This window comes from Schistocerca gregaria, chromosome X (genome assembly GCF_023897955.1).
Source record: "Schistocerca gregaria isolate iqSchGreg1 chromosome X, iqSchGreg1.2, whole genome shotgun sequence".
In the NCBI taxonomy this organism is placed as follows: domain Eukaryota; kingdom Metazoa; phylum Arthropoda; class Insecta; order Orthoptera; family Acrididae; genus Schistocerca; species Schistocerca gregaria.
Window position 1 is genome coordinate 621,371,635 of NC_064931.1, and position 22,409 is coordinate 621,394,043.

General features: G+C 39.9%; 1 protein-coding gene across 3 annotated transcripts in view; it reads right to left on the reverse strand.

Annotated features, from left to right (window-relative positions):
• Nucleotides 1–22,409, reverse strand: part of LOC126299079 (endoribonuclease Dcr-1-like) — a 262,481-nt gene that overhangs the window by 157,147 nt on the left and 82,925 nt on the right. For all 3 annotated transcript variants that reach the window (XR_007552718.1, XM_049990749.1, XM_049990750.1), the window contains exon 8: nt 10,232–10,358. Coding sequence is in view for 2 of the 3 variants with exons in the window: in XM_049990749.1 (XP_049846706.1) it covers nt 10,232–10,358 (127 nt within the window). In the remaining variant the exon portion in view is untranslated. The remainder of the gene's footprint in view (nt 1–10,231; nt 10,359–22,409) is intronic.

Genomic DNA, 22,409 nt, shown 5'->3' on the forward strand with positions numbered 1-22,409 from the left:
ACTCATCCTAAAGCTGATTGCTGAGCCACAGACAGGCACATGGAAATGACAACCACACCCTCACAAATGAATTTTTGGCCATAGCCTTTGTCAGAAAATGAGAGAGCACACATTCACACAATCACTCAGACACTACTCACGCACAATGACCTCCGTCTCCAACTGCTGCGTCAACAGTGTGAGAATCAGATACAAACAAACGACTCTTCACACCTACCTGCCTCTCATAGGTTAGCGGCATGAAGTGGTGGCAGCACTGACTGTAGGCTGAGGGGAGTGGTAGAAAGGCAAGAACAAGTACGAATGAGGGAAGGGGGAAGCGACGCACATACTTAGCTGCACCTAGTCAGTGTGATGCACATCTCAGTAAACAAACGATTTCAGCTACTGAGACAAAAAACGAGATTTTTCCGGTGTGTGTGTGTGTGTGTGTGTGTGTGTGTGTGTGTGTGTGTGTGTGTGTGTGTGTTTTCCCCGACATTTTCCTATTTCATTGACATGTTTGAAATTCCCTGATTTAGAACTTGTGGCAACCCTGGAATCTATGGATAATAGTCTGCACCGACTACCTCACCCGCTATGCTGTCTTCAAACCTGTGCCAACTGCCAAAGTTCTGGAAATTCCATGGTTTCTTGCAGAAGATACCATTTTAAAGCATGGAATGCATTGTGTGATGTCCTCTAATTGTAGAAAAGTTATCCAGGTGAAACTATTATCAGAGGTAATTTCAATCTGCAGTATCACCTGCACGATGGCAATTGGCTACCACCCACAAATGAATGGTCTCACAGTACACTTTAATAAGACATTGGCAGATATTATCTCAATGTACATTGATCTCAAAAAGAGAGGTTGGGATATAATACTGCCAGTCATGACGTTCACATATAATGCAGCAAGGCAAGAGACAACAGGCTTCATAGCGTTCTTTCTGCTCCATGGTTGCAATGCCAAACATCAATGGATACTCTGTTTCCATTTCAACCAGATGATACTAATGAAACAACACCTCACCAGGACCAAAGTAGTAAGCAGCTGACTCAAACACAGTCCTTGGACACTGAGGAGAAGGACTGAGAGCACTATAACAGCAAGCACCAGCCAGTGAGACATGGCCTGGAAAAGTTGGTATAGATTTTTACATTTATGCGGAATGTGGGACTATCAGAAAAGCTATTAAAATGTTACTGTGGGCTGTATTGTATCCTTCATTGCTTGTTGGGCATCACTTTCAAAGTTGAGGAATACAATTGTTCATCAAGAATACAAAAGCACAGACATGCTGTCCATGAACTCTGCATGAAGCCATACTACAGACTCGAGATGCAAATGAATGAAGGGAGTTTCTCATTCAGAGAAACTGGTGGCCCACTCAATGATGTTGAAGCTTTGATGGGAGGGGCTACTCGATGTTCATCATAGTAAACAATGTGTGACGACATGATCTGAATGTAAGGACCCCCAGCATTGCCATAAAGAGGACCACTGACGAGATTTAAATACAGGATGCTGTAGTTGTCTCGAATGAGAACTTCTGAAACAGTAGATCACAGTGTTTCTCTAGGACAACTGGCAATGCCACGAGCTGTGCTGTAGGCAATGTTCAGTAGTGGTTGATGTCGCTGGCTGGCATGCTGTGGGTCAACAATTCAAATAAGATCACCAGTATATATCTGTTATTTAATATTTATCATCATTTCGAGAAGTTTCTTGAAATTTTTTTGTGTTTGTAATGTTTACATATTCAGGAATATTTAATGTCTGTATAAATAGCAGCACTCTTTATCCAGGTTTATTTCTGTTCTATATGTCCTCAATAAACATGGTTTCAATGCTAAGTCTTGTACTTCACTGATGACCCTGCTTTCAGATTTGGACTCTATTCTGGTATCAATGTGAGAATCTCTGTTTTTATTCAACATGGTGGATTTTAATGTTTTGATAAACTTAAAAGTATCTTTAACATAAGTGTCAGTTTTTTCTACGAATGACTGTAGGAGAGTGGCCAAGCATTTGACAATCACATAGGTTTGGCAACCAATAGTACTAACAAAGATTTGTGAATACACCCTTCATAGTAACACTTTTAGAATCTGTCTTGATCCCTCTGTATCTTCCATGGTAGCTTTTATTCCTCCTCACCATGTAGCATTGTTGTTACCCCTGTAAGATAAGAATGTCTTTATTTAAATTAAAATCTCTAAGAGCTATCTTCTCACATTTCATTAAATTACTGTTAGGTGGTTTGTTCCTAAGCAATACCCTGATATTAGCAATAATATTTTCTTTTGGTATACTACACAGTGCAATCATGCTGTTTCCTATTTTGCCTTATGGTTAAAATAAACACTCAAAATTTGGAAATTTTCTGAATTATGTTAATATCAAGTTCAGAACAGAAAAAGAGAAAGGATGTCAAATTTCAATTTTGGATGTGCAGGTACTCAGAAAAACTGATGGAACTTTGGAGCACAAAGCCTGGGGGGAAAAAAGCCCACTCATACTTGAAGATAACTTCACAGATATCCAATCACCATCCCAAGCAGAAAAGAAAAATAATTAAGACACTGGTGGACTGGGCTAAAAGAATCTGTGAGCCAGTGTTTCGAGGAAGATCTCAATCACTTCAGAATAACTTTTAGAAAAATAGGTACTCTAACAAGGAGATAAACAGGACAATACGATGTAGAAGAGCTGGAGCTTTTGGTGAAAAGGAAACAGCTCATTGAAAAGTTTTGTCTCGTACATAAAAATGTCACAGACTGCATCAGTAGAGTTGTAGGAAGAGACAGTATTGATACCATGTTTAAACCAAAAATTAACTAAGGACATTTTTGTGGCCTTTGAGGATGTTTCCAGCAGCAAGGGATGAAACTTTACACATAGAAACAAACCTTAGATCACAGCCTAATGCCATACAAAATCAATGTCATCAAGGATACAAAATACCAGCCACAAAAGCCTGCATTGGAGTATAAATGCTTAGTGCCTTCTTAGTTTCATGAAAATATGTTGTTATTCTATATTATAAAAGCAGAGATAAACAGTATTCCACCCTCGACAGCTGTTAATAGCATGTGCACTTGCACACTTCAAAATTACTTATGTTGAAATTAGTCAATAACAGTGAGCCACCCCCCCCCCCCCCCCTCCCAATTCTTTAAAGAATCAAACTCCAATGTATAAAATAGCTTCAAACTCCTGATTACTTTACAAATAATGTAATGTGTTAAATACAGTACTTTATGTTAATCATGTAAGAAAACTTTCAGAAAAGGTCTGAAATTATGTTTATAGTTTGTTGGAATTTTCTGAGTGCTCTCATTATCAAACAATGGAACAGTACAGTCTGGGTAATTGGTGCTCTGTTTTAAGCAAAAGCTACTTCTTTTCGCATCTTGATGTTTACAACTTGAAGATCCCTCACTCTGTCATACAATTACAAAATTTTGCAGGTACAGTCAGTGGTATATATGGATACTGTCTGTAACATGTATGGCAAATAGAGTTAGTAGTAAATAAATAATAAATTATAATGATGTTGGGAGAAAATATAAAAATGTAATAAATCATGAATCATGCTGCAATAAGCAGTAGACATTTCCCATTCAATCATTTTGTGGGGTTATCATTGAGAAAAAGTTTCATAAACATTTGAAATTGTATATAGAGTCACTAAGTGCTCTCATTCTCAAATACAGGATGAATGTAGTCTGGCTAATTTGCACACCACAAGTTGTTGCCTCACAACAGACTAACTGTTTCTAACTGTAACACTTGTCTTACTGCGTCAAACCTTTAAAACAGGGTTATATCTCTTGATGAGATTATGATGGCATTTCAAATTTTTATACTCAGTCAGTAATTATACGGAATACCAAATTTCAAATTTTTGATGCAATAGAAAGTCAGTAAATAGGCAACCAAAAGTGGACTGTGCGCTATGAACAAGGTTAGCTGTTTAGTAATATAGATAAAGTATCTGTGTAAATAATATAAAGGCATGGCAGAACCATGACTTATTTTAATCAATATTTTATGGCTGTGGACCTAAACATCAGAAAATTTTGGAGAAAGTAAAAAGTCAAAGACAGCACATTATTAAGATGTATGCCACCTTCAGCCGTGATCCTCCTACCCAGCATAACATTCCACAAACTCTCCAGATGGGAATCTGTCACCTTAGATAGCCTCCTGCCGCCATCCTGTACTTCATCTCCCTTAGCTTACATTGACTCTGCTGCTTCCCTATATAGGTGATTGATTGAAGTCTATTCCCTCCCTTTTTCTGCCGCCCTCCCTGCAAAGTAGTGCAAACACTGCCAACCGCCCTTCCTCCCCCCCCCCCCCCTCCCCCTCCAAAAAAAAAGACCTTCCATTTTTCTACATATTTCTATTTATTATTATTTATTTTCTTTCTCTCTTCTATTCCATATTTACTTCCCATTCTATTGATTCTTCTTGTCAGCTTTGAAATGAAGCTGACATAGTGCTTACAAATATACTACCAAATCGGACCGACTCATTTTTCTTCAGCCTTAGTCCCTTGCCTTCTTTGGACATGCACTTTTCATAACAAATTGATCCCACATAACCTGGGTTCTGAGTGAACTGCCCGCCAGTCAAATCTCTTTCCTCTCTGAACAAGTACTCTACTGTTCCAAAAGCTAGAACAGTTGCAATCTAATTTTTTAGTGTTTCTGTTGACAGTACTGGGAGGCGCACCTCTTGAAGTATTGAAGTACGGGGCAGCCTATCTGTCACTTTGTGATTTTAATAATTTTCTATAAATACCACCACAGGTCAAAGCTTTCTGCCAGATTAAAAACGTGACAGACTGAGACAGGAACTCTCACACTTGCTTTTCATAAACAATAATCTTACTGACTGAACTGTCATGTACAAATCTGTATTTCATTTAGAGCAAAAATGAATTTCCTTCATTTACAAATTTAACATCGCTAGATGTACCCGACAGAGAAGCTGTTGCTGATCTCATTATACAACTCAGTGCACAGTGCTATCTAAAGATTTTAACAGATGCACTATGCTAAGGGATTGCTGGATGAGCTGAGTCTCCTGAACAGGAGTGTGGTAGTACATCTTTCAGTACTGTGATAATGCTTAAATTGCTCAACTGGTAAGAGTACTGCCCATTACAGGCAATATTATGAGAACAAGTTAAGATTAGGCACACAGTTTTAATCTGTCAGGCAGATTAACAACAGTGTAAACTCCACTGTTAAGTTAAAATTTCATTCTTGGGATAAGTGCATGGCTTTTTCTGTATTGATAATTCAGTTCCATAACACGAGGCTACACCCCGTTAATGCTCTACTGCAGTGTGTGAGTAATTTACGTGTGGAGATTACCATACTTCTCAGTCTTATAAGCTGTAGGGAATGAAATTCAGAAGAGATAGACCTGAAGGTACTTGCTGATTCACTGAAGGAGATCATGATTAGATTGACAGACTTATTATTAACTTAGGTTTACGGTGTGTTTCAATTGGATTGTGTTGTTCCTGATTTCTGAAAATGGTTCAAATGGCTCTGAGCACTATGGGACTTAACATCTGTGGTCATCAGTCCCCTAGAACTTAGAACTACTTCAACCTAACTAACCTAAGGACATCACACACAACCATGCCCGAGGCAGGATTCGAACCTGCAAACATAGCACTCGCGTGGCTCCAGACTGAGCGCCTAGAACCACTCGGCCACCACGGCCGGCCCTGATTTCTGAATTTTGCATTGTTTCTTCCTGTAGGAACTCAAAGATGACATAAACAAGGGTGACTCATACATGGTATTTATTTTGTTGATGATGTTACTTTGCTTGCTGTTGGTTCTCTGCTTTCTGAAACTGGTGTTCATGTGACAGAAGACTCACTGAGTAGCATTTCAAGTGCACAAACATGAACAAATACTTCTACCTGCCAATGATTTCACTTTGAACTGATGCTTATTTTTTTGTATGTATTCTTTGAACATATTGGATGCCATTTCGCATGAAAAGGGTTGTGGGCAGTTTTATCCTTTTTGGACTTCAGTCCATATGTGCTTATTTCACTTCCAGTGATTGATAATTCCTACTCTCATTCCACCTTTCTCTTCTTTTAAGAAGACTACAACATTTTGTACATCATAATAGATGACCATCCAAATGATCAACAAAGACTTCAGATGAAGCACATTTAACTACAAATACGGTAAGGTGGGGTAAGTGCACAGGTAAATTCATAACGTTCTACTTCAACTGGCCATTCACCATTGGTGCTTACAGCTATATTTATTTCTTTTCCTGAACTGTGGTAATGTGATTGTCCTTTTTTAAGATATGCAAGGGTTTGAACTTTAATAGTGGCAACTATTTATTTACTGCTCGTACAGAATAGATATGTCTTTCAAAGTTTTACTGACCTTCAAAGTAGTCACCAGCATTGGGTACAATCTGTTATCAGCAATGTGGAAGTCGTAGGATACTCTTACAGTGCCAGTTGTGTTGATAGTTCGAGCACTGAGGTCTATTGCTCGACAAATTTGTAGCAGTTCTGAAGCGAATGCTGTGAAGTGTTTCCTTCTGTTTAGAAATCAAGTTGAACTTATGCTAAGCTGGTCGTAAATTGTGTTCCAAAAATGAACAGCACGGAGACAGAAGTGATGACACTTTCTGCAGCACCTAACCATCATTTTGCACGACAATGCTCACACACGTACAGTGCACGCTGTTACTGATTTGTTTGGCTGATGGGGCTGCTAAGTGCTATACCACCTACTGCACTCCCCTGAGTTAAGCCCTCTTGAGTTCAATTCGATTTCTAAACTGAAGGAAACACTTCATGGCATTCGCTTCAGAACTGCTACAAATTTGTTCAGCAATACACCGCGCCGCTCGAACTGTCAACACAATTGGCACTGCTAAGAGTATCCTATGACTTCCACATCGCTGGCAATGGGTTATACACAATGGTGGTGACTTCTTTGAAGGTCAGTAAAACTTTGAAACACATATCTATTTTGTACGAGCAGTAAATAAATAGTTTCCACTATTAAGGTTCCAACCCTTGTATTCCAAAAATATTTTTAAAATAGTTGTAGTCTTCTAAACTAAATAAATTATTTATCAATCAAAAGAGGAAAGTCTGTAGCTTTTTAAAATGCAAAAAAGTAAAAATTGAGTATTTGAAGATTTTGAATCTTTCCGGAGCCCCTTAATGTAGAGTAAGAACATTAATGGAAGCAGGCAGACAGCTAACAATTTAACCCAAAATATGTAATGTCTCCAACAGAATGTAATGATTGATACAATCAAATGCCTTAGATAAGTCAGTGCTCATAAATTACCAATAAAAAAATTTTGTGCTCATAATATGTATAAATATCTCAGTATAATGCCATTTTGAAATCCAAACATTTATGTTTAATGTCCAATAAATATGCAGATGGGTGACATCCTGAGAATAAATCATGGCTGTATTTTGAATCTTCAGTTATCAAATTTTGGGAATGCTATCTATGCAGTGGTCATATGTTGAGTAAAAATGCATTGACTGAAGGATAACACTATTGAATAATTAATGCATTTTGATACAAAATCAGTCAAACTGTTCATGTTAACCTAGCAGGCGACAAAGGATGTGTAGGTGAACAGATGTTGGAATTTTGTCGCAGATTTATAAAAAGTTAAGTTAATTTAACTAACACTAATTGCACTTAAAATTATTTTTAAAACTGCATTATTTGGTGTAAGATACACACTTTATAGTGTTTTACCTTACATTGCACAACACAGATTCACCTACAGAACAACCAGTCCTTTAATTATATTTATACTTCATAAATATTTAAACACATATTTTGAAATATTACAAGCAAAACACACACTAGTTGTACAGGCAAGAGGCTGACAAATTATTGCATGTAAGTGTAAAATGTAGTTAATGCATTATTGCAGGTCTGTTGGATATGTTATTGTAATGTGTGTAGATTTCTTTATTTTTCAATTTCTGTAGTTTTAAATAGGAGCATAATAATTATATTAGACCAATTCTAGTATATTTTTATTTTCAGATTAATAATCCAAACATGAGGGTTAAAATCATTAAAGAATTTGTGATGGAACATTTTCCTAATAAACCAATAACACACTATGCATTAGAAGTTAAAAAGATAACAACTTCAAAGAAACCAAATCTTACTCTTAACATTGATGGAATAATAGCCACTCCCTTGGTTGGTGGGGGTTTCACAAGGTGAGTCATGATTTTTCTTTTATGTCTTAAAATTGTTTATTACATAATTGGTACAACTAAATATTTTTTTTCAGAGCTATAATAATTATATTGTTTTACTTTTAGGAAGAAGCACAGGAATATATTGAAATGGGAACAATCAACAGTCTCTTTAAGCTGGGAAGAAGCGTTGGATTTATAGGTAAATATACTTCACATCAATAAGTGCTTTGAGAACTAATATTCAAGCAGAGGGTGACTTGGTGATTGTGAAAGTGGCTACAGAAATTAGTTATCCTGGTACAGAAATTGAAGGAGTTAAAAAATATAAGTTCACATATACATAAAGAAAGAACTAAATGTGAACAGATAATTGATTTTAAATAACACTGATGTTTAGGAAGATATTAAGTCTGTAGAGTGATAGTTTATTACAATGATATGTCAAAAAATCAAAATATTAGCCAAATACATAAATAATGATTTATGTGTAGGAAAGGATGTCTGAAGGTGAAAATAACAAAATTTATAGAACAATACAAAAGCAGTGTTATAGAAACAAGATACTCCCCAAGACAAGTGGGATAAAATTAAGCAAAATGACACAGTATTTAAGAGATGAAATTCATATACACCGACGAATTTCATCTCCTTTCTGGTTGAATAATCCTCAGGTAACCCCAAATTGTACTAGGCAAATGTTGATATGGATCCTTTAGGACTGTTAAGGCCAAGTTCTTTCCTAGCTCTTGTCCTATGCTGTTATTGTTGTCAGTGTGATACTAACACTAATGGAAGCCTGAGAGTCAGATAAAAATAGTATGACAGTAAATCCATGAATAAAATGAAGGCAAATAATCGTCATTTGACACAAATGAGAGAAGGGAGAAGAGTGGTGATAAATATTCATCAGAGATCCATTTGTTGAGGGCACTGGATTCATTGTGTTAACTATGGTCACTAGAAATATTTTGCCATGTTTTCACAAAAATATTTATTGTTATAGTTTATACATATCTACGTTTTCTGAAACTAATTGGGGGATTAGTAATCCCATGTCCCATCTGGAAATGTGATGCCCTTATCCTACACTCTTAGAAGTCTCTCTCCATGTGAAACTACTTCCCTCTTGTTTTTTCTGTGTATGTGGTTACAGCTGATTCTTGTTGTATTGTCGACTGCATTTACTTAAACTTATTGACTGACTTTTTCACATTCATAAACATTTTATTTTTATCTGATATTACTTTTATGTTGTACTTTCATGTACTGACACGTTCCATGACCCTCAGACATGACGGGCACAACCTATTTCTGCTTGAAGCTTTGGAGATTCTTGATCAGGAGGATTAGTATCCATAATTGCCATTGTTGACTGGCTGTTGTTGGTGCTCAACTTCCCACATAAAGTGTTGAAAATTTTTTGGGAACTGAGAGCTATGTTTGTCCCATGTGCAACTATGGAGCCACAATGTCCGTCTAGGTAAATTCTTAGAAGCATCATGTGTGAATGAGAAAAAAAAGGTGGATGGGGAAAGGGGGCAAAGAGGGGTCTTAGCATGGCACACATCACACTGCTCTACATTAATGGATTCATCTTTTCAACTTCGGACTGAGGTTTCTCTTTGTTAATAGAGCTACTATATAGTGTCAGTGATTTCATCAGCAACGTAACAGGTGTTCCAACCAACTAGTACATGTTTTAGCTTCATTTCCATTGCATTAGTTTTTCACAATTGTAAGAAATCACTCTTTCTTCACTCCACATTTACAACAATGTTATGCTTCCAAATAGCATACAATCAGCTTTTCCTGATGGCTCAAACTTCAATTTATCTTCTTATTTCATAAGGTAACTATCTTATTTCTCACAGCAATAGGAACTACAGGGCATCTTTCAAATATATGAGTTATAGAAGTTCAAATAGAAAAAAAAATAAAAAATAAAAGGCGAAGTACTGCTAATTTCATTTTATAAATAGTTGTGACAAACTTACCGAATTTTCACAAGTACAGTTGAAATCATACACAGCAAAAGAAAATGCCTCTCATATGGTGTCTTCACTTTTAGTTTTTCTACATGCAGCAGAAGTGAGAATGCTGCTCTGTCAGCACACCATGGGCCTAAAGCAAAATGGAAGCAGTGTTAAAATGACTTAAATAAGTAAAAAAATTAAACAAACTGTTGTCACACAGTCACTGATTTACCAATGTCAATGGAATGTCACAAACACATTAAATACAGAACATCACCAACAGGAGCTGTACAAATGCATGAAAGATATACATAGATAACATCCTGAAGATAAATTTTAGGTGAGGAATAAAGTACACTACATAGCACAAAAGAGTTATTTTTTTTAGAAAAAGAAAAAAAATCTTATCAAAAGTGTAAAAAATGGAAGTGTAAATACACACTAAGTACATTGCTTTTCCACGGAATGAACGAGTAAATATGCATAAAAGCCTGTTGGGACAAAGTTGGATGCATGAACAATAACTGCTATCTGAATGAGCATGAACAGTAACTGCTATGTGAATAATCATCACTTGGCCAAATCAATTCTGTTTGGTCATATGTTGTCTGTTAGTGATTAATAATGGCAACAAATTATTATTGTGCAGTTGCACTGTCCTAGGCAGCAAAGTAATAGTTCATAATATTGGAACAGATTTTTCTTGATCTTATTATTCATGTACGATTTTTAAGTTCCAATAGCACAAATAAAAAGAAACAATAAACACACATTGGTTGTAGTGGTTTACTAATACCAAATTTGAATGATGATTTCAATAAAAAGTTGTAACAATAAGCAGAAAAAACACTTCCTACTCCATCTGATTGATTATTATGCTTTGTTCATGTGTGTTGTATGCTGTGAAGAAGAAGAAGAAGAAGAAGAAGAAGAAGAATGAAAGTTTGTAAATTGTGCTACTGTGTTCAACTTTCTGTTTATGTGCCTATCCCCTGCTCGATGTCAGCAATATATTTTGAGTAGCTATACTTATTCACCCCATTGTCTGTATCCCAAGCAAAATATGGACAACAGAGCTGCCACATGTATAAATGTAGAACACACATTCAACAATACTAAAATGAACAGGTGGTGTACAGCAAGACTTAAGAGTAATGATATTCATACATTTCCTAATATAGCTTCATAAAGAAGCAGAACAGTACTGTTTTGTTCCAGGAACAGTTGATTTTCAAGCTGCTAATGCTGAAATAGTTTAGGAATAAGAAGTTTTGGATAACTGCTTTGATGAATGTTTTCCAATAATCTATGTCTTAAGAACAATTAAGCTCATCATTTCTAACGGCAAGTCCAAGAAGAGCGAGATAGCTTATTGACACATGAACTGCACAAAAAATTCCAGTAGAAGTCATTATTCTCACAATGAGAATGTACATCAAATATAGTAAAAGGAATCATAACCTCGGAACACATTCTAAGTGAAAAGATTTGGAAGAAACAGCTCAGCGACAATTATGCACTACACAAGTTTGGGACAATCACAGGTAGTAAAATGAGTACAAATATGCGGAAAACACAATTGTTATGCTTCATATCACTGTACCTTAATCTGCAGAACATGAGATAAACTTGTATTTCAACTGAACAAAAAGGTTTGTTGCTGGGGAATACAGCCTCGAACACAGCTGTTTTCAAATTCAAAGTAAAAATGTATTCTAGTGGCAGCACCCTTCTGAGGAATGAATTATAGGTGAGAAGATACATATTTGGTTCTCTTACTTCTTGCTACTACAAAAATTTTACAGTTGAGTCACAGAAAACCAAAGCCTATAAAAAAAAATGCCTGCGTAAAACACTGATGGGAAAAAAAGTCCACCCCTTTAGAGGTTTCCAATTCACTCAAGATTTATTGTTACATCAGTGCATATGGAGTACATGAAATGATTGCATTTATAGAACAATGGCACAAGCAGTTATGAGGTACCACGTATCAACCTGCGCTGAAACACCTGTATTATGTGGTGTAACCTCCACGGGCAGCAATACATGCTCTGACTCTGAATCCAGTCAATCATACAGATGGCAAATACCACCCTACGATGTGTTATACCGTGGCTCCTTGATCTGTTCACATAGTTCTGTACAAGTAGTTGGTTGGCAGTCGCAGGAGTCACTCCTGCAAAGATGATGTAGATTTTGATCCGATGATGCCACCTGTGGGATAGTGTATGTACTGATAATGGTTTCAATGTCGCCCCCCAAGAGATTGCATAGTGGCATAGCTACCAGAGCACCTCTGTGTCTACCCTTTAGTAGGGAATGCTCATAGCCAGAAGGCTCACAATAGTGCAAACATGTGAAGCAAGCAAGCAAGCAAGCAAGCAAGCAACCACACAAGGAGTTGCACACGTGTTCCCTACAGCCAAATGAATGAGTTTTAAAGGGATCAAACTGTGGCCTTCCGAGTGGTGGGATGGTCCTTTCGGAGAACTGCCACATAAGTTGGATGTGCTGTGTCAGCTGTGCAACACTGCTGGTATCAGTTGTCATGAGAACATTCTTGCTCCCATTGACCTTTCTGGACATCCACACAGCACAAACGCCTGCTAAGATCTTTATATTGTAAGGGCAGCAGATTGTACACCTACCACAGCACAGATAAGAGGGATTGTGAGCCCAGATGTGTCAACATGAACTGTTGTGAACTAGTTATTAGCAGTGGGACTACAGGCATGCACGTCTCTTGCCAGTCTTCCACTCATGCCACAGCACTGATGTGCACAGCTTGACTTTTGCTGTCAGATGATCACTGTGGTCTTCAGCAATAAAAGCAGATTCTGCCTGCATTCAAGTAATGGTCATTTGCGCATATAACATAGCAGGGTGAGCACTGTCTCGTAGTCAATTTGTCCAAGACACAATGGCCCCACACCAGGTCTTATGGCCAGGGGTGTGATAAGCTGCAACTCTTGTTCACCTTTAGTGCCTCTGGAGGGGATGCTAACCAGTGCTTGGTACATGCAGAATATTGTTAGACCTGTTCTCTTGCCATTCTTGTAATGGGAAGATGATGTGTTGTTCTAACAGGATATACTAACCCACATACTGCCCAATGAAACTCAACGTGCTCTGAAAGGCATGGAGCAACTTCCCTGGCAAGCACTATCTCTGGATTTGTCTCCAATTGGGCAAGTGTGGACTTCCATGACATCCAAACTAAGATCCAACATTTTCACTGTTAAGTAGTATCTCAACTGTACATTTAAAAGTTTAAGTAAGATTGTGCATCTCTTCAACAACTGATACTCTCATGATATGGTTTTATAAATGATTCTGAGTCATTTTTACTAGTGTCATCACATAAAAATACTTTGAACTCTCAGAAATATCAACTTGCAGTGTCACAAATCATTTTATAATTGTGCAAAGAGGATAATGGACATCAAAATGGGCAATAGATATCACTAGCCCTTCACAATGCCTACTGTTCTGGCATCAATAAAATTATTGAGAAGTCAGCCCAAGACTGCCCACAACAACAAAGTACATCTTTTGTATTCTACCCTTAGCTTTTCCCAATTGAGTTATGGTAGTGACATCAAGCCTCTACTAATATTTCAGGTGGCTAATAGTGATGGTCACTCCAAATTTCTTGCACTGCTGATTACTTCCATGCTGTCAAAAATATTCTGATTTGTGGTCTTTTCAATCTTCTGCTGAGACTTCTGAAACTTTCTCTGCCAAAAACTGGATTAAGTCTCTCCTGGTGCCCCTGTTTTATGATTACAAGGGAAGTGCTTGACCCCAAACACTCTGCACTGTATAAAAATGTGCTCAAATTATAAATCTCTAACACCAATTTCTATGCTAAACTGCATATCTTACCCAAGTATTAAAGGTCTAAGAGAGAAGCTTCAGTAACACAAAGAAACAAAACATCAACATAATAGGAGCAAAAGTATACATTTCCCTCTGCTTAAAATATGGTACTTACATAATCTGATCAGCAAAATTTTTTCTACTGGTCTGGTAGTGCTGGACAGCTATTCAGTCTTAAAAGTGTGGGTGTAGGATTTCAGTGAAATCGGATGTTAAAATCATAACCTTCCTTTTGCCATGCATATTTTAATGTAAGTTTGTACTTCAGTGCAAAAAGTATATTGTACAGCACAGAGTTAAGTCTGATGAAATGACAATCATATAACTTTACTAGTGTTTTCTCACACTGTAGTATTACCAAATCAATGATCCATCTCATTAGAGCTTATATTACCTAAAGTACTACATATCAAGAAGTCAGCAACATTTTATGGTCTTCAGGTGATCATGCAAATGTCTCCTACAGTAAGACACACAGTTTTGCATGAGAATGGCTCATAACACCAGTTGGTTGGATGATTAAAGGGACCAAACTACTAGGTCATTAGTCCCCTTTTCCTTGAACAGAAAGGTCTATAGAACTATACATTAGAGTTGGCCCCCACGCAAAACCCAGAGGCAGAAGACCGTAAGGTCTACTGAAGGTCAATGAAGGCTAGATAAGGGACAGAAAAGAAGACAGTGAGACATAGGTAGAAAGACAGGTGAGGTGCCCCATGTAGGGAGCAGCTGGAAGCCCCCAAAATCAGAGTGCAATGAGGGGACATACATCCCCCCCCCCCCCCCCCTCCTCTACCACTTACCAGAGGTACCCCACTCAGAAACTGCCTAGGAAAGACCAGAAACATGGCAAGGGGAAGAGAGATTAGAAGAGCAGCTAGGTTGAGGGCAGGGGTGGACCGTCAAGGCCACACAGTTGCAGCAGCCCAGTCTAGGCAGAGAAGGCAACAGTGTGTTCTGCTAGCCCCTCAGTGGGCTGATAAGGTTAAGTGGTCCTCCCTTAAAGAGAGTGGTGAAAGTCCTCTTCACGAATGAAATGTACAACTATGTCATCCACTGAGGCATCATTGCCTAACACCAGGGAGAGGTTAACAGTCCACCCCAGTGCAGCTAACCTGAGACAGTTCAGCAAAATGTGGACACTGTCAAAGGGAAACCAAAAGAATAGTGGGGAGGGTCATCGTGACAGAGGAGATGACCATTAGTCAGCATATGAGCAATGTGGAGCCGGCAAAGGATGGTAGAGTCCTTGTGTGAGGCCTGCATGGGGGACTTCCAAAGATTCATAGTCTCCTTTAGCACTCATAGTTTGTTTGGAGAAGTCAGAATCAGCCATTGCGTATTCTAGATCACTAAAACATGACAGCATAATACCGTTCGGAGATCGCCTTCAGAAACACCAACGACCTCAAGAGTCAGCTTACTGGTAGCCAGTTTGGATAGGCTATCAGTAAGTTCATTTCCCAAGATCCCAAAGTGGTCTGGGCTCCAGACGAAGGTCATTGAGTGTATGCATTGTTGAAGGGCATACAGGGAATCCTGGATAGCAATGACCAAGTGATGGCAAGGAAAACACTGGTTAAGATCTTGCAAACTGCTTGAGGAGTCACTGCAGATGAGGAAGGACTCACGGGTGCTGGAATGGGTATGTTCAGGAGCACAAGAGATGACTACAAACTCCGCAGTGAAAACACTACAGCCATCCGGCAAGGAGCACAGTTCATTATGTCCTGTGAGAGTATAAGCAAACTGTATCTGACCATCAACCATCAAGTCATCAGTATAGACTATTTCTGAACCCCAGGATGCACCAAGGATGGAGAAAAATTGGTGGTGGAAGGCTTCGGGACGAACCGAGTCTTCTGGACCTTGTGATAGGTCAAGATGAAGCTGTGGTCAGGGTTGCACCACTGAGGTGTAAGTGAGTGGGCCTGGGTTGGGTTGTTTGGGGGAAGAGACCAAAGGAACCATCCCAGCATTTGCCTTATGGTGCTAGAGCGAGTCTGGAGTAGTGTCCTTAGGAAGTAAATGAAGTCCAAGGTGAACATGGGCTGCAGCACGAAACCATAAGGATTCAGACCAATTGTTAAAGTGGCAGGTAGCACGAAGTTAAGCTGCCAGAGCAATAAATGAAAACAAACTCCATGAGGTAACAGAGAACGCAAGGCATAGTGGTGATCAAAGGAGTCATTGAAGCAGGAGATGTAAGATGGTTGGCCAGCATGGCAGACAAATGGCATTTGTGTCTGCTGCGGAGAAAATCACAGCATTATGACAGCAGTAGTTCAGCAGCTTCCGCATACAGGCTCTCAAGTGGGTTAGTGTTAAAGGTGCCTGTGGCCAAACGGATGCCACAATGGTGGATTGTGTTGAGACGGCATAAGATGGGCGGACATGCAGATGCATAAATGAAACACCCATAGTCTAGTTTTGAGCAGACAAGGGACCAGTACACACGGAGGAGGGTGGTCAGATCAGCCTGCCTATGATCTCTAATGGTCTCTGCAATTTCTGATGACCACCAAAGTACTGTCTTCCATCGGTGTGGTCCCGAGGAACAACGGATCACTAAATCAGCTGCTCTAAAAGAATGGCTATAGTTGTATTCTGCACTGACTCATTGATACCCATGTATCTCAATGAGTGGGCCATCCAGGAGATCTGGGTGAAGAAAAAAGTGCCTTACCCTGTTACTCACACTCACAAGTTGTTGGCTAGTCGGAAACCCTGCATTTTACCATAAGGCACCTACAGTACTGTTCTTGTTACATCTCGTTCCACAAAGGAAAAGGCCACGCATACATGAGACCTCAAATTCAGCACTGCAGTTGTAGCACTGCCCAGTGTCATGGTAGCATCCCCGTATCCTCCTCCTCAAGCTGTGCACACAGCCACCCATCATACGCCTCACGGGATGAAGTCACTTGCTACACAACCAGCAGGCTGGAAAGGACAGAAGAAATACTTCCCCAAAGACTTTTTACTGTCCCTCCAGCCCACAAACATCTGAATCATCATCTGCCAACCGCAAAACCTCCAAGAAATCAAACAAGGGCAAACAGTCTTCTCATTCGCTGACTCTAAGATCCTCTTCAACGGTCTCGCCACGTTATACCCTCACCCAGCCGACCTCCATGAGGACGGTGTGCACTGCCAACAGTTTTTCTGCCCAGGACCCCACAGTCCAACAGAGGGAGAATGTTCACACCTTTGTAGATCTTGTGGAGCATGATCCTCCAGCCTCTGTACCCCGTAGCGGTGAGTCTTCAAAGGCTGGCACCCGGCAACTCCCTCACCCCTTTCCATTTTACCGTGACTTTAATGCATACAATCCCCTTTGGGGTTCTCCCAGAACCTGTCCAAGAGGTGCAATCTTGGCTAATGTCAAGTCCACCAAGGGACTGGGACATTGTGCAGCAAAGATGAAGTTAAGTTCAAAGCATATTTTCACGCAATTCTGAGCATTTGAAGGCACACACTTCCCTGTTAATTAACAAGGGAGGCCAAATGATGTACAGTTAGAACATTTCAGGAGCATATGTGCAAATAGGTTGACTGAACACTCATGTAACAGTTTAATCACACTCGTTAGCACTTAAAAGTATATGTTAAATTATGAAAACAGCTCAGCAGAGAGGTTGCATAGGTGACAGCCCAGCACCTGAGTGCATATACTGCAACAGACACCCCACAAATGAGCAAGCGCTTATGGCTGGCAACCAAATTGCGTGTGCAAGCACTGCTGTACAGAGTTGACAGAGAGTGCTCTCTTGTTTCACCATCAAAATCAGGAACACCCTTGCAGATTCCAGTCAGTTGCCCTGTAACATACTTTGTCCTCGACCAACAATCACCGTAACAGCTCCCATGCAAAAACACCTACTGCAGCATGCCAGTACAGTCAGTTCTAGGAGCCAATGGACATCAACATCCAGTTGTTCCAGCCACACTACATGGATGAGAAATGGAAATCGAGTTGCTGTTGCATCCAGCACCAGGCTAGCCTCCTCCTCACAACAGCAGGCACAAATCTGGTGATTTCTGTCCTTACGAGCCTAGTTTCAAATAAAGAATGCTGTGTGCTTTGGATTCAGTGATCTGACACTGACCAGTGAAGCAATTAGTTACTAACCTAGTGGGTCAGACATTCTAGTCTGGCACAGCAATTGGTCACTTGAAAATCACAGCAGATTAACAAACCATACAATATCTGCTCCACCACGGCCATCCATCATGAATTCAGATTCTCTTTAAATGTCACTAACAGTTTCTATACTTCCTGTTGCACTCTGCAACCACTGATCCCTGCATATCACATGTGCTGCTCTTCTGGATTACTGTTTGAAATGGCTTGCAACTAGCTACTGACAACCCACTGTGAATTTCGAGTTGCATATTGGACAGTGTCAAGTTATGCTATGATATCAGGTGATTTACGTTAAATGTTGCTGTCCTAATGCAGAATCAATAAAATATAAGCTGTTCACATACAAAAATTATAGACAGACGTACACCAACATGAAACCTTGGGCAGTGCAGTATAGCATTGGGTAGGCAAAGTTACAAGGTACACCCATCAACTAAACTTCATATCGGTCTGTTTGTGTTGACATTGTGAAGTGATGGATCATTGTTGCCTGGCAACACAAGTTTGCTGAAATGTTAGTGAGTCAAAGAATAACAAACAAGTGACAGGTTTTACATTTCCTTGAGACAAAATAAAATCAAACTAATTTGCTGTAGCTCCTGCTCAATACCTTTTGATAAATCACCACATACAGCCATCTGTGTAATTGAGGTAAAACTAAACCTGCATCCACAATGCAGTTCAATAGAATGCACTGTATCTCCAATCATGAATGGAACAATGTGGGCTGCATACATTGTACAGTCTGTCACAATTCCTCAAAGGGTCAAATTTCAAGCTTAAACCACAAGCATATTGCCAACAAGAAATGTCAGTATTGGAAGCTGTCCACAGAATTGGTGTACGCCATAGCTGTGTCCTTTACAAACAACAGTCAAAACCCTCAGCACCATGCCACGTAATGAAGGTGGGCAAGAGAACTACTAGAACGGAATCTGAACCAATGGTGCCATGTCTTGGATCAGTATCACATATGGATGTTTTACATCTATCATGTGAGGTCTGTGCAGTGTCGGGACAGGGTGCTCCAGCTTATTGTCCATTCCTGCAGTCGACATTTTGGTGATGGATTTGTCTTTCAATACAGTAATGTACATGCATACTGCACCCCAATTCAACACCTTCCTCTAGGACAGAGGAATCAACTAAATGCTATGGTCCACAATATCTGCTGACATTAACACGACTATCACAAGAATCCCCTAAACACACTAGACGACCTCACAATGACCACCACTGAGTGGGAGAGGCTAGAGCAGCAATGCCTTTACCATTTTGTGGGGAGTCAAGGAGGATCCAAGCATGTTACAGTGCATGGTGTGGAGCAACAAGCAAAATATCCTAAACTGCTCATGAGAGAAATACCTACATTCCAAGTGGAGGCTAATCATTTGAAGTGCCTCTCTCTGCAACTAGTTTATGGTCATAGAAAGGGAAACTTTTACTGGAAACTCAAGATGCAAGTTAGTTATGATATGGATGCTGGAAATGAAGGCTACACCTTTCACAACATGTGGTTAAAAGTCTTCAAATTGCATTCTAATTTCCTGGTCACCTGAATGCTGCCAGTCTAAGGTCATTTAAAAAGAGTTACCCAACTGCTGCATGACTTGAACTGTGCCACAGGAAATATCAGGATAACTGGTATTAATTTCAGTAACATCTAAAAGTTAAAAAAAAAAAAATGCTGAAAGCTTTGGTGTTGATCAGGAGTTGGTAGAAGTCGAGCAACACAACTATAATATTAGTCTATGAACAATAAAGGTGATTAATAAATTGTGAGAAAGTACTTTACCAGCTGCTCTGAAAGATGTCATCTGGAAGCAATATTTTTCAAGAAAATCTTTTGTGATGCCAAATTGATTGTATGAAGATGCTTGCATACTATATGAGTGACAACAGCTCTCCAAGCAGCCTCCAAAAAGGCAATATGCAGGCCTTTTGCTTTTAGGAGGTTCAATTAATTATTTTAACACCGAAAGTTTTGTTTCCCATTGGCATAATACACACCAATAGCTTCACACTTCCATGTAAGTTTTCCATAGAATTTACAGGTTTATCTTACTCGTAATATACAATTAATGAATGTACATATTACTATTATACTCTGTGTTCTTGTAGTGTTGGTCACATATAAGCAGTTTTAAGATTTGCTCAGCTGTGTCACAGCACAAATACAGCACATTACCTACATACTTGTTCCATTACAGGATATATCAACGGCTCAACCCGGCTTTGCACAGGTAGCATCAAGTATCTACAGCCAGATGGTATGACTGGCGTAGCATGTTTTGTTTGGAGATCACAAATAAAATTCAGAGAACAATGTTAAGTAACTGAATATCATCACTTTCACATAACTTACTTGGGTAAGACGCACATGCCAGGAAAGTTGTCTAGAGGCACGTATGTTGTGTGTTCCATATTGAATTGGCATTTGGAGTGACATCTCATTGCAATGATGGGAGCATATTACGATGTAAGTAATATGTTTACAACCAATAAAAATATTTTATATGCATTATAGGTGTATGTATTGGTTGGTTGGTTTAAAGGTGGGAGAAGGGACCAAACTATGAAGTCATCGGACCCTTGTTCCTAATAAAACAATGCCACAGGTTTGAGAATAAAACGGACGAAACATATAACACAAAACGGAAAGAAAGGAAAGCCACAAGAACGAAGGGCAGGCAACGAACACTAAAAGGAACAAAAGAGGACAAAAAAACAACAGAGAGACACTAGAAACAGAAGAGAGTAAAACATGAAAACAGATTACAGTGGCTGGCCAACCACAAGAATAAAAAGGGAAACCCAGCCACTCTGCAATGCATTAAAACCTTCACCCTAAACACACTTGGGTAGAGGACACACAGGGACAAAGGACATGGGCTAAAACCCACATAGAAGTATAAAACCCACTCTTGCGGATAAAACATAAAACTAAAGCTGCTGTGGAGGCGTTGTCACCAACAATGAAAGGCAGAGTGCTGGGGAAGTTAAAAGTCTGCCACAGACCAGCTAAAAGTGAGTGGTCCAGCAAGAGGTGGACGGCTGTCATTTGGGAGCCACAGCAGCACTGAGGTGTGAGGTGGGTCCTCGCGACGGAGTAGGGAACTATGTGTTAGCCACGTATGGCCAATGCAGAACCGGCAGAGGACAACTGATTCCCTGCGAGAGGCCTGCATGGAAGACTTCCGCACATTCATAGTCTCCTTAATGACACGCAGTTTGTTATGCATGCTGTTATGCCATTCTGTCTCCCAAAGCCGGAAACCCCTGTGGTGTAACACAGAACGCAGGTCAGCTTCGGAGATGCCTATCTCTAGAAGCGGTATCTGTGTCGCCTGTTTGGCCAGCCTGTCAGCAAGTTCATTGCCGTGGATTCCAACGTGTCCTGGGGTCCACACAAACAACACTGAACGGCGGGACTGTTCCAAGGCATAGATGGACTCCTGAATGGACGCTACCAGAGGGGGGCTAGGGTAGCACTGGTCGATAACTTGTAGGCTGCTCAATGAGTCTGTACACAGGAGAAATGACTCGTCAGGGCATAAGCATATGTACTCAAGGGCACAAGATATGGCCGCCAGATCTGCAGAGAAAATACTGCAGCAAACTGGCAAGGAGTGCTGCTCAATACAGTCACCATGAACATATGCAAAGCCTACGTGACCATCAGCCATTGAATTGTCAGTGTAAACCACTTCAGAGTCCCGGAACATGTCAAGAATCGAGCGGCAGTGACAGTGGAGAACGGCGGGGTTAACGGAGTTCTTAGGGCCATGCAAAAGGTCCAGATGAAGCTGCGGCTGAGGTGTGCACCATGGCGGCGTACATGAACAGACTGCAAGTAGAGGTGGTAAAGGGAAAGACTCCAGTTCGGAGAGAAGGGACCGCACGCGAATCTCAATTGTTAGCCCCGATCTGGGCCACAGATGCGGGACATGGATTGCTGCGGGCAGGAAAAGGAGACAGTAATTTGGGTGCCCAGGGGAACTATGAAGTCTACATCTACATCTGACGGTGTGTGGTGGAGGGTACCCTGAATACCTCTATCGATTCTCCCTTCTATTCCAGTCTCGTATTGTACGTGGAAAGAAGGATTGTCGGTATGCTTCTGTGTGGGCTCTAATCTCTCTGATTTTATCCTCATGGTCTCTTCGCGAGATA